The 12,789-nt window shown below is 49.9% G+C and overlaps 1 protein-coding gene across 1 annotated transcript in view; it reads right to left on the bottom strand.

Annotated features, from left to right (window-relative positions):
• WDR33 (WD repeat domain 33) overlaps positions 1-12,789 on the bottom strand; it is an 833,238-nt gene that overhangs the window by 541,231 nt on the left and 279,218 nt on the right. Inside the window, exons 5-6 of the mRNA XM_078665596.1 lie at positions 8,869-8,964; positions 8,232-8,383 (exon numbers count right to left, since the gene is read on the bottom strand). Of these exons, the coding sequence (XP_078521722.1) occupies positions 8,232-8,383; positions 8,869-8,964 (248 nt within the window). The remainder of the gene's footprint in view (positions 1-8,231; positions 8,384-8,868; positions 8,965-12,789) is intronic.

The raw sequence follows: 12,789 nt of genomic DNA, 5'->3' as shown, positions 1-12,789 counted from the left end.
CCCAGACGAATCCAGCCACCTAGATTCCTTATCCGGTGGAACAGTGGATGACGGAGTGGTGGCATGCTGTTTACGATCCGCCGTCACTATCACAGAGTCTGGAGGGGGATCCACCCTTAGAAAAGCCGGATCCGAGTCGGGAGCCCGGTATTTTTTCTGCAGTCTCGAGGGGGCCGCCTTAGTCACCACCTGGGTGAGGAAAAGGTCCATGGCCGGCTCCACCAGGCCCGGTACCAGTGGCAGTAATGGCCGAGACATATGTTTCTGGTGAAGCGCCTCGAAGATCACCGATGTCTTGGGCGTGGGCACCGTCAACAAGATGCCCAATTTTGCTGCGCCTCTTAAAAGGACATCATGAAAGGACACCAGATAGTCAACCGGCGACACCCTTGTCTCCGGTGACTCCGACAAAGTCGGAGAATATTCCCTGGTCCCCGAGGACCTCGTCTGGGAACGAGACCTGCGCCTCCTGTGGCGTCGTCTCGACCGCGTGGACGACCTGTTGCGCGATCGTTCCCTCCTCCTGGAGCGAGAGCGCGATCTCCCAGTCCGTGGACGCTCCGCAGGCCTTTGTGGAGGCGTCTTCCTTGGCCTATCCTGGGGTAGTGGTTTCGGAGTCACCTTAGGCGGTGTAGGGAGTGGAGGCAGTGACACCGACCTTGGTGGAGGAACAGGAGGTGTCTCCGGCCGAGGAGCAGGACCATGTGGAGGAGGTGATGGTGGTGGTTGCCCCGCGGGAGGAAGTGGTGGGAGAGGAGGATTGATGGGAGGAACCCCTCTAGGTAAAGGAGGCGGGGGCGTCTTAGGCCGAGGTGGTGTATAAACCTCCGAGTACACCAAGCCCGGTGACTTCTTCGGGGGAGGCGATTGCGAATCAGCCCCTCCAATAGGTGATCGCCGTCTCCGGCGCCCTCCACCGGACCCAGCGTGACTTCTGGCGCCAGAACTGCTTCTGCGCTGCTTAGGAGAGCTGGAAAGTCTCAGACGCCGATCTGTTTCTTCTCGACGTCGCTTTTCCGGCGTCGAACGCCGCCTCCGCGACTCCGGCATCGAACGCCGCCTCCGCGACGTCGAGCGCTTCGTCCTCGACGCCGAACGCCACTTCAGAGACGTCGAACGTGCAGTCCTCGACGGTGAGCGTCGACGACTCCTCGGCGCCGACCGCTTGTCCGAGGTCCTCGACGTCGAGGAGCCCCTCGACGCCGACCGTCTGCTTGACGGCGACCGGCGGTGTCGCTTCGACGGCGAGCGCCGATGCCTGTCGGTCCTTCTTCGACGTCGATGGCTCGACGCTGACGTCGACGACGAAGACGCCGTCGACGGTGATCTCGACAGCGGCCTACCCCGGCCTTTCGACGTCGAACTTCCACGCTGTCTCGACCTGGAGCCCCGGGGAGATGGAGAACACACCGTCGTCATCCCTCTCGACGTCGTCGTCGATGCAATCGACGTCGATGGAGACCGGGACCGTTTGCTGGGCTTCCTGCCTCTGGGGAGCCCCCCAGAGGCCTCAGCAGAGGGAGCCTTCCCAGCCTGCCCAGACCCGCCTGCAGCCGTCTCTCCTCTAGGCCTTGGAGCCTAATCTTCAGCCTGTCCCTCAGGGTCCTTGATGAAAAGGTCTGACAGATGTCACATTCTTCAGGGACATGTGCTACAAGAAGGCAGAGTATGCAGACGTCGTGTGGATCAGTCTTGGCCTTCTTCCTTCCACATGCTGGGCACTTGTCGAAGAGAGCAGGCATTTTTGAGCCCTAAAAGGCCTGAACAAATACACAGGAGTTAAGGGAAACACCAAGTACACAAACTGAAAATACTTTTAAAGCAAAAAGTGCACAAAATTCCAATAAACCCTTGAAAAGGGAGAGCTCAATGCACCAGGGTCCTGTTAGCAGGAGCCGGAAAAAAGAACTGAAAGTAAGAGGGACCTGTTATGCATTCTGGGATACTGGCAGAAGTTCTGGAAGGTTCTCTTAAAGGCACAGTATCCTATTTAAGCCACATAATGGCAGCCTATGGGGCTTGTCTGTCCATGCCTTCCTCTCTATCATTCCAGAGGGATTTTGCTGTTAAAGCAAGGGAAATCTGGACAGGCTTTGCTGTTTGTGGATTTTTGGTGGAATGTCTAGTTGAAGTACTGGACAGTGTAGCCTGTGGATAAAGGCTGCATTATCTGTCTTTAATTTTCTCTTAAGTGTCTTTGCAGTTCTGCAATTTTCTGACAATTTAAGAGATTATTTTTGATTGCCGGGGTCCACGCACATGAGCGGGACTATTCACTAGATTATGACTATACACAGAGATCCCCTACTACAGAAGCAGTGTTCAAAGACTGCAAGACTAGGCTAGCAAAAAAGAACATTTTCTCCCCGATGCTTTACATCCGTTTGGATTCCCTGTCTGGGGTGCTTCACAGGAAGTGGAAGCTTTGACCACCAAGCTTTGTGAGGTGGGGTGGGTGGTGAAGATAGCTGGGGGACCCCGTGCAAGGGGATGGCAGGGGGCAATCGTTCTGTTCACAGGAGCCCCTGAGCTGGACTTGGACGAGGTCCCCAGAAGAAAGTCCATAAAGGTCTTGTTGAAAGGCAGCAAGGTTTCCGAAACAGAACCCTTCCTAACCCTTCAGAATAGGGCAGATCGAACAGCATGGAACCGTACAGCTCCGTGTTATCCAGAATGACAATTGGGGAGGCAAGGCCGAGGACCTCTGTGTCGGACGCAGCGCCAGGTAAAGTCGCTGAGGTACGACTGACACCGGTCGGAGGCTGTAACAGGAGCCGGAGGTGCCGTACCCAGGGGGTCTCCATTGGAACCTGCAGGGCATAAGGGAGCAATAGCAGGATCAGGCCGCCCAAATAGGGTGCACATGGCGTCATAAAATTCTTTTAGTTCGACGGAGGTCGCTCCCTGCCCCGAAAGGAAGGGAAACGCAAAGCCAACCCAGGCACCCGCTTCGCAAAGCGGGCCTCGAACGCCACAGCTCCTCTGTCTCGTCACGCAACAGACTGGGTGAAGTCGAAGCGCGCTTCAACTTCTTGTGGTGCCTCTTACCTGACCGCGATGACTTTGAGGAAGAGGACTTCGACTCTCCGGAGCGGTGCTAAGCCCTTCCACTCAAGCGGGAACAAGGCAACCTCCGTGGTGCCAGGTGCCGGGCCACGATCTGCTTTAGGCTCCCACGGCTCCCTCAAAGCCCTCGGTGCCTTGGTCTGGCAAATGGAGAACAAACGTGTTGTGGTCGCACTCTAGGCACCACAGACACATCAGGTGGGGGTACGTAACCGGCATGGCACAGTGCCAGACATTTCACGGTCTTGAACCCAGAGGTCTTCTTGCTAGGCATCCCTACACAACAAAAGGAGTAAAAAAAAAAGTCTGGCAAATAATGAGTGGGTTAACTCTCCGACGGATCTGTGCTGGCGGACGCGGAAAGAAAAAACACGTCAGCGCACCTGAGTGGCGGTTATATTGATGGCGCGAGCGGCACACAGAGCCAACCGACACCATTTACTGGAGAGCAGAGGTACTGCTTTCATAAATCTTCTGGATCCAGCCTGACGCCTGGGAGTTCAAAGTTAAGGAATCTGCTGCTAGATGTCTCTATTGGATATAATTGGCTACGCCTACCCTCACTATGTGAGCACATGGATAGATTAGTGATCTGAGATTAGCAACAGACCCCATACCTGGTGTGTGTAGTTAGTTGGTCCGCATCATACATGTAAACTCAATTTATGCAAGGCTTCTGCATCCATTCCAGGGACCAGCATCTCTGCTGGAATTCTCCTCTCTGCCCCTCAAGGGGGCAAGGCACAGTTCATATGATAAGAACTTCTGTGTTGAAACACTGCAGCTATGCTCCCGGGATAGGTCTAAAAAAAACTTTAAGGGATGTTGCTGACCGGGCACAGGAAATCAGTACACTTGGTTGTTCGACCTTGTACAAAAGTTTCAGGCTGAATCCCAAGAAGAGTTACTAAATAACATTACATCATAACTGTACAAAGCCTAGGCAGCCTAAATCATCTAATACACGAAACTGAGAGAGAACCAAAGTGGACCCATAAGGAAATCACTCCACCCCCTACTTGGTCTGGAAAGTAACTTAGGTGGTCAAGAGGTCCAAGTAGGATGAGGGCTGCGGTCTCGCCCCAGTCGAGGAGAACGTAGCTGTTGTTGGTGGCGGTGAAGAGTGCGGTCTCCATGCTGTTGTAGCCGTGAAAGCCAGAGTGGGAGGTGTCCATGACGTGCTCAACTTCGATGACGTCTGAGAGTTGGGTGTTGATGGCCTTCTCAATGATCTTGGCTGGGAAAGAGAGAAAGGAGATGGGTCGGAAGTTCTTGTGGTCTGTTGGGTATGAGGACAGCTTCTTCAGCAGGGGGTGATCTCTGCCTATTCCCAGTCGTCAAGAAAGGTGGTGGTGTTGATGGAGCAGTTGATGGTGCGGCACAGAAGGGGTTCGATGGAGGCGGCTGCTCTGTGGAAGATGTGGTACTGGCAAGGATTGGACGGGGCTTCGGAGAGGATGCTGTTCATGGTTGCGTGTGTCCTCGGTTGTGAGCAAGGTCCAGCTGAGCACGGTCTGTTGGGGTGCGGAGGGGTTGCATGCAGTGGTGGCCAGCACAGTGGCAGGGTCTAGGGTGTCAAAGCAGTGTTAAATCTACCTGTTCTTGAGGTGGTAAAATGTGCAGAGTTTGTCGCAGAGGTCTTGGGAGAGTGGTACGTCTGGTCTCGCTGTTGGGCTTGCCAAACTACTTGACGATGGCGAAGAGTTTTCTGCTGTTGTGCATGTTGGCGTGGATTCTGTCTTATGCAGTTTTTGTATGGTTTTGAGGAGGAAGTGGTGGGCAGTGACGGCGGATTTGAAGATTGCGTGGGTTTCGGGGTTTTGTTGTTAATCCATCTCTTTTCAAGTAGTCTGCAGGTGCGTCTGGACTCGTGCAGGGCGGGAGTAAACCAGCTGGCTTTCTTGGAGTGTTGCTTGCCTGGTCTCCTCTTGAGGGGTGCCAGAGTTTCAAAGCAAGTGGAGATCAATAGGTGGAGGTTGCATGCTGAGGTGTTGGAGTCCGTTGGCAGAGTGGTTGTGCTGAGGGAGTCGAGGAGAAGTTCTTTGGTAGCATTCGTGCAGCTGCGATGGTAGGGTGCAAGGACGACAGTGGTGTACGGTGGCTGTGGCGAAGGCAACATGCACGCAGTGGTAGTTGGTCCAGGAGAGTTTGGTGGTGTGACTGCATCTAATGTTCCAGCTGGAGGAGAAGACATGATCGAGCATATGTCTGTCTGGCTGTTTGGTCAGTGCAGTGACTAGCTGCTTGAGTCGGATGTTGGCGAGGTTCTACAGTAGGGAGGTGGGTTTCTGGAGTGGAGGTCTCAGAGTAAGATGTAGTCTGTGGGTGGGAGAGCCTGGCGTGTAATGAAGTCTATGATGGCATCATTGAAGGGCGGTCGGGACAGAGGGCCTGGAGACAAGGGTGCCGCGGACTACGGTGTTGGTCTGGATCTGGAAGTGGAGGTGTTCCATGGTAGTCGTTGGGTCGTTAGAGTGCGTGGTCAGTCGGAGGGTGTTCTTGTGGACGATGACAATGTGTCCTCCTGGGCGGTCCTTGCAGGTGATTTTTTTAGCTTTCGTGGATGGCAATGGTTGGTCCAGAGCAGGGGTAGTCAAGGTTTAGGTGAGGAAAGCGATGTCAGGAGAGATAGCGCTGAGGAGGTCCCATATTTCTGTGGCGTGTTTGTGGAGGGATCGCACTTTGAGGACGATGCAGTTGAGCCGGTTGGGTGAACTGTTGGTGAGCTGGGTGGCAGGAGAGGCTGGCATGTTGGTGTGGGTGAAGTCATAGTTGCAGTTACAGCAGGCGAAGGGTGTTCTGTAACGCTAGGTGGCAGGCAGATTGGTATTCAGGATTGAGGGAGCGAGTGTACAGGTGTCATAGCGCTGAAAGATCTGAGAACCAGGGTCCCAGGCGCTGGGCACATTCAAGGCACGAACGGGCACAGACATGCTTGCATTTTGCGCACCAGCGGCGCACTCTCTACCGCCATTAAGTAGTGCTGTGTGAGGGGCTGTTGGACAACTGGGAGGTAGGAAAATACTGGACACTGGTGGATCGCAGGGGTGACGAAGGGGAAAACAGGCAGGAAAAGGAAAGAAAGGCAAAGCCAAACGGCAGAGGCAGCAAATTGTTAAAAGAGAGAAAAGCAGAAAGACAGAAAACGCATAAAGAGACATAAATAGCAGAATGACAGGAAACGCAGAAAGAGACAGAAAAAGCAGAAAGACAGAAGGGCAGCCCTAGCAGCAGAGCAGACGCTCTACCTCTAGACCACCAGGGATGAGGTGCAGGCAGAAGCCCACAGGTGGAGGGCCACAAACTCCTGACCTCGGGGTCAGCAGCAACGGTAATAGCACAAGCTACCAGATGGTGCTGGCTCTGAAAGGAGCTAGTCGACTAAAAGGATAGTGGACTGCACTTTAACCGCACAGCGGCTGCCATTAATTAGTGCTGTGGGGGACTGGACAGCTGGGAGGCAGGAAAACAGGAGAGACGGGTGGGACACTTGAGGGAGCTGTGCCGCAGGGGCGACGAAGGTGAGGAAAGAAAGGCAAAGCCAAAAGGCAGAGGCAGAAAATTTTAGAAAGAGACAGAAAAAGCAGAAAGAGTCAGAAGGGCAGTCCTAGAAACACAGTAAAGACGCTCTGCCACTAGACCACCAGTGATTAGTTGTACGCAGGGAACCTGCAGGTGAAGGAGGGTCTCAAACTCCTGCCCTTCGGGTCAGCAGCAGCAACGGGGACAGCAGCAGCTACCAGACGAAGCTGCGCTGTGAAAGGAGCAAGTCCACTAAAAGTTGAATTGTTGTTGAAGTTCAACTGTTGAATTGTAGTATAATTAAGTCTATCAGAATATTTTAACTGGATTTTATAAGAATGTTCATTTAATTTGACCACTGTATTTATGATATATGTGTTTTTTCTTGCGCATGTATCTTTTATGAATTGAAAATGTGAAATAAACAATTACTACTACTACTCTTTCACCAGCCCTCATCCACTCTATGGCTTCACGCACAATCACTCTGAAGAGCCTCCCCATATCGCCGAACGCCCACATTTAGCTCAGGATAGCAAACAACCTGGAAAACTGCTACAATTTGATGGAAGGTTCCAACGATGTACAACAACTGATGGTCCACATGTACCTCAGCATTAAAGGAGACAAAATTAAAACCATGCTCTTGGACATCAGTCTTCACTCAGCCTGCTCCAGGTCATGAATACAACCACATGTTGACGTCTCAAGAGGACTGCGCAACAGATAAAGAACAAACATTGGAGGTCAACAGGAGACAATTAAAGAACCGAAGCTATCAGTATGAGTCAGGTGTTCCACGACCTAAGATGGTGAAAACAGATTAGGAATTGTAGTGCGGATTTGAAGTAGTCCTTTTTCCCTTTCTTCTGCTGAATTGACCACTAGAGAAACTGCAATGTCCTCATCTATCAAGGTGTAATCTTGCATGGTTTCCCAGCCAATGTTCTACTTGAGTGGAAAGCTGCAAGGCGATAGAATAAATTCTTCATTCTCATATGAAGGCCTATGCAGTTGTGTCGATTCACATGCAATAACTAAATTCCCCCAAAAATTTGAGTAACCTCTTTGGTGTAAGGATTGCCAATTATTGGAATCATCACAAATGGTGGCATGCTGATGCGTTGGTATACTCTGTTCAACTGTAATTCATTGATTCGCATGAATTGGGTCAGATCCTGGTGCATTCCAAAGCAGTATGGGGAGATCGTCCTCAATCACCAACCTGTGCTGCAATGCAGGACTTCACTTTATTTAGCTTTTATTTTGTGAGAATGCTGCAAGATTTTTATTCTGGAAAAAGATTTTTTATTTTCATGCTGTATATTTTATTCAGAGTTTGGATAGTTACCATCAAACTAAATCTTTTATTTGGAATGAAATATTCTCGGCTTACAGAATGCAGAAAATGGATCATACACAAGGTCACTACAAAAGAATTAAACCAGCATGAAATCCGGAAGAAAAGTACATGACAGGCACACAACAGAGGCAAAACCAGTACAAAAAAAGAGGCAATGCCTAGACTGCTACAGAGACAGGCTTGTCTATGACCAAATAGTGTGCCGTCCCCCAAAATACACATGGAGCAGAGGCCAGAAAGGCCTATATACACTACATAAAATGGTAGATTTGGTAGAAACCTGGCCTCTCTAATCGGCTCCTTGTGTGCCTGGAACATCTTCACATTATTCATGTTGGACTGCCAATATTTCACATAACCACCATGATCTGCTGTCAGCATCCACATGTCGTTGTGCGACCAGGTCATGGCTCTCACTGGACTGTCATGAGCCTGTGACAGAGGTAAAGTAGGATGGAAATTAACAGAATGAGAGTACATATTGTGAGGAAGAGAAAATAGTTTTCCATAATCAAGGATGTTAATACTCAACATTTGTAGGAGATTTAAAAAAAGAATTACAGTCTCGAATCAGGACGGAAAAAACACCATTTGCACTGCTGCACAGCAGGATACAGAACATTCTCACTAGCAAAGGCATACACTAGGAGTCTCATCATCTGGTTCAAAAGAAATTTGGGGTACATGACAATACATGGGAACATTAAAAAGCCACACCATCGTTGCAAAAATGGTTCATGTATGAAATTCACTAGTAAGAGGAGGGAATGTAGGGGACTACCAAAAGAACAAAGGAAAGAAATCTGCACAGTGATTTGGACAACATGCCAACAATCAGCACAACTGGCAGGCACAATCATTTAAACACACTCAACGGAGCGCTTGAAGCACATCTATGGTCAGATAATGACACTAACCTGTAAAATGGTTTCAAAGTTAAATGTCAGCCCATTCCACAAAGTGAACTCTCCACTTGATGCTCCAGTGACTAAGCGTCGTCCTTCAGGAGTCCACTGCAGAGGGTGAAGAAATTGAATACTCAGCCGATGAGAAATAGCAAACGGATCAGGTCTTACAATAAAAGTCAATACTTAACAATAGATATGGCATGAATTTAGATTAAAATTTCACAAGCTGTGCAAAATTCTACTTGCAACACCTTAAGCCTATTATGCCACTCACCTCAACAGAAACTCTGGATTTAATTTTTGGTTTTAAGGTACTTTATGAGGTATACACATGCACATTAAGGATGTGGCTGCATTTGAAAATGCTGCTTGTTCCTCCATTACTTCTCAGTGAAACCTGGTGGGTCATAGACTCATATTATGCAACCATCAAAAAGATTGAAGTTACAGTAAAGAGGTCTTTTTGTAGGCAAATCGGACTAGCTTTAAGCAAGAATCAGCTTCACTTCAAGGTGACATTCATAGGAGCATTAAACCAAAAACATAACATGGCAATGAATGTCCAATCACAGATTCTTGAATTTTATATTCATCGGTGCAATGCCAAAATGTGAAAATTCAGAAACATTATAGTGCTTCACATACGTCTTAAGCTAGATTCATAAAAAATGCCCACGTCAAAGTTTTCTTTCTAGTAATTTCATCTTATTGGCAGCTATTAGTCAAGATGTACCTGGTATGCGGTACATTGTACAAATTGTAATGACAGGCTCAAATCCCATTTCTGGAGGGTCACAAGGTAGACAGGGGATACTAGGACCCAGCCCTGTGAGCTGTAGATCACTTGTCACTCGTGTCTTGGGGCCAGTCATATTATGGCTGTTCAAACTGGGCCAAGTACAACCCCTTCCGCAGCGGACTTTTAGGATACCGAGGGTGATCAGTCACCAGTGTCTCAGGGAGGCAGTGTGGTATGCTCGAGCTCAGCATTCAACAATTAACCAACATAGACAAAAATGAAAATGTCCAGCTCAGTGCTTCTGTACAGAAAAATAAAATACTTTTCATCACACACTAGTACTAAATACTACAAGATACAATACGTTTTACACGTTAGTATCCCCAAGTGGATTCCTCTTAATGGCACTACATACGCCACAATCCCTCTCTACTACTCCTTTACAGGTGGCCCCCAATCTTTGCGAAATAGGTATACAGAGAGGCAAAAATAGGTTTAGCTTTTTGTTCGCACAGTCAAATATTCAGTGTTCAGTCCAGTCTCTTGCGGTACTGGCATGGCAGGTTCAAGTCACCGATCTGCCCTTGAAAGTTCATGTGACCCTCCAGTGCATCTACTGCAGGGACCATGGTGAGAAGCAAGTTCACTGAATCTTGGGGTAAACCGGATACCGGCTGTGTTCATCCGCATGTCCACACAGCCTCAGTTCTTTGAATGTCTGTAACGTCAGCACGGCTGCCGGCCTCAGGGGTCTCTGATGGATGCGGTCCCACCGGGGCCTAGTGTAGTCTCCGGCACGGGTGGTCACAGCAGCTGCTGCCCCAACTGGACCGGTAGGTGAGGCACTGACCGGACCTTTGATGACCACATAGCTTAGCTCTGAATGGGTCTATGACAGGCATGCAGCTGCATGAATAATGGACTCATGACTATCACAGCAGTTGCAGCTACCATGGAACCAGATTGAAAGACTAGGGGGGTCCAACTTGACAAATGGGTCCTCCCTAGCTCACTCTCATGCAGACCACTTTCTCTGGATGTCCCACAGGCACCAGGGACATGCTGGACTGCTTTCCTCCTGGAAGTCTCTGCAAGGCCAGGAAGTTTTATTCTCGCTTTCAGCTGACAGCTTCTAGGTGATGCAGCATACATCTACAGCTCCTCTGGAAGAAAATGCATATTTCAGGTGGTGCCCCATCATCTTTGGAAGACCGCCTGTCATGCAGCCACCAGAACAGGCTGCAAAGCAGTCCCTTGAATAACCTGCAGAGCAATCCCTTCTCGGGTCATAAGAGACTTGAAACTTTGACTAACTTTGACTGACTTTTATACACAACTTCTACACTAGGGATGTGCGATCCACTGTCTCAAACCGTGAAACAGCTTTGGGATGGTTCTCCTTTCAAGTTTTCTCCTCAGGCTGCTCACCACTCCAATCTGGAGCAGCCACAACAAAGGAAAAAAAAGGTGTGAGGTTTCTGCATCTGATTTTAATTAGCCTAACCGAAGAAGTAATCTAGACAGAAAAAAGCACTGGCACAGCACATAGGTCTTGCCTAGGCAAGAGAAATCACCTTTAGAAATATGCTTTAGGCATATTGTACACCAGAGTGGTTGCTGTTCAGCAAGGCTAAAAGTTAGTTGAGGAGAGCGGCATGGAGTGTGAGTGTTGAACGGTGAAGAGTAGAGTGCCATAGAGTGGAGCAACAGAGGAGTTGTGTAAAGTGGCATATACAGTTGTGGCGTAGAGTGGATTGGTTTGGAATGCATTGGCACAGAGTGTTGCAGAGTATAGTGGCATTGCTCGTAGCGATAAAGAATTCAGCAGCATAGATCACAGAGCAGTGGTTCAGAGTAGAGTGCCATACAGTACAATGGGGAGAGTGCAGTGGTGCAGAGCAGAGCGGTATAGAGTTCAGTGGCGTAGTGGTGCAGAGTAGACTATAGTGCCCTAGAGTGTAGTGGCACAGAGTGCAGTGAGGGATGCGGAGAAGAGTGACAGAGTGCAGTGGTGTAAAGTGCACTGGCATAGAATGCAGTAGTGCAGAGCAAGGAGTGGCGCAGAGTGCAGTGTTGTGGAGTGGCATAGAGTGCAGTGGCGCAAAGTGGAGTAGTGTGTAGTGGTGCCAAGTACAGTGGTGCAGAGTAGACTACAGCCACAATAGCGGGGCACGCTTGGAGGCGGACCAAACCTTCATGCACAGTCCCTCATCCAGGATCAGGCAGTGGCGTGGGGGGGACACCCTGAAAGCCCAGCGATCAGCCTCTGGAGCACTCCGAGTCTGGGGTGTGCTGCAGGGGAAATAGACTCATTCAGTGGCTACGGGGTCGGGACCATGAGGGCGCAGCACAGCTCCTGTACCATAGGGGGACCCAAGGGAACAACTTCTCTGAGGACTGCCAGCAGAGACAGGCTGCCGGTGTCCTGAATTCAACCAGTATCAGTAAACCTAGACTGCCTCAATGCATCCGCGGAACTCACCAGCATCCGGAACTCACCAGCATCCACGCGTCTGGACTCTGACCTCTCCCATCCACTCGCCGGACAGAGGCAGTCCCAGGGGATAATCAGCATCTTTGACAAGCATCCGGGTCAGCCTCAGGGAAAGTGGCTGCAAGAACGTCCCGAGCCTCCCCGCGACGATGAGGATCCGCTCCCTGGTCCGAAGTAGCTCAGGGGGAGCCCCGGTGTCACAGTCGGCAACTGGGCGGATTGCCAGAGAATAGGGCTGCAACCACAGCCAACTCTTCCCTGCAGGCCGTGAGGCAGACCACATCAATGCGGCAAAAATTATCTCTGCAGATGTTGAGCAAATGGTGGCACGAATGGGGATATTCACAAAGTAGTGATCCCCAGCCCCGGAGCCACTTCCCAGAGCTCCCACCCAGCGGTCATCTTGGCCAATTAGAGCAGTGATGTAGAGTGGCATAGAGTGTACTGGCATAGAGTGGTGCAGAGTAGAAAGGCATAGAGTGCAGTGGTGTAGAGTTGTGTGGCGTAGAGTAGTGGCGTGGTGTTGTGCATAGAAGAGTGCAGTGGAATGGAGTATGTATGGTGTGGTGTGGTAGTGCACTGCTATTACAGAAAACATTTTCTACTAAAATGACCATTACATTGGAACAGACAGTTTTAATAATAAAATATACATGTGTGGGAATGGCATTTCCTAGTTTACCGATTTGTTTTGATC

The sequence above is a fragment of the Lissotriton helveticus genome, chromosome 11, assembly GCF_964261635.1.
Source record: "Lissotriton helveticus chromosome 11, aLisHel1.1, whole genome shotgun sequence".
NCBI classification, from domain to species: Eukaryota; Metazoa; Chordata; class Amphibia; order Caudata; family Salamandridae; genus Lissotriton; species Lissotriton helveticus.
This window is presented reverse-complemented; position numbering and strand designations above follow the sequence as displayed.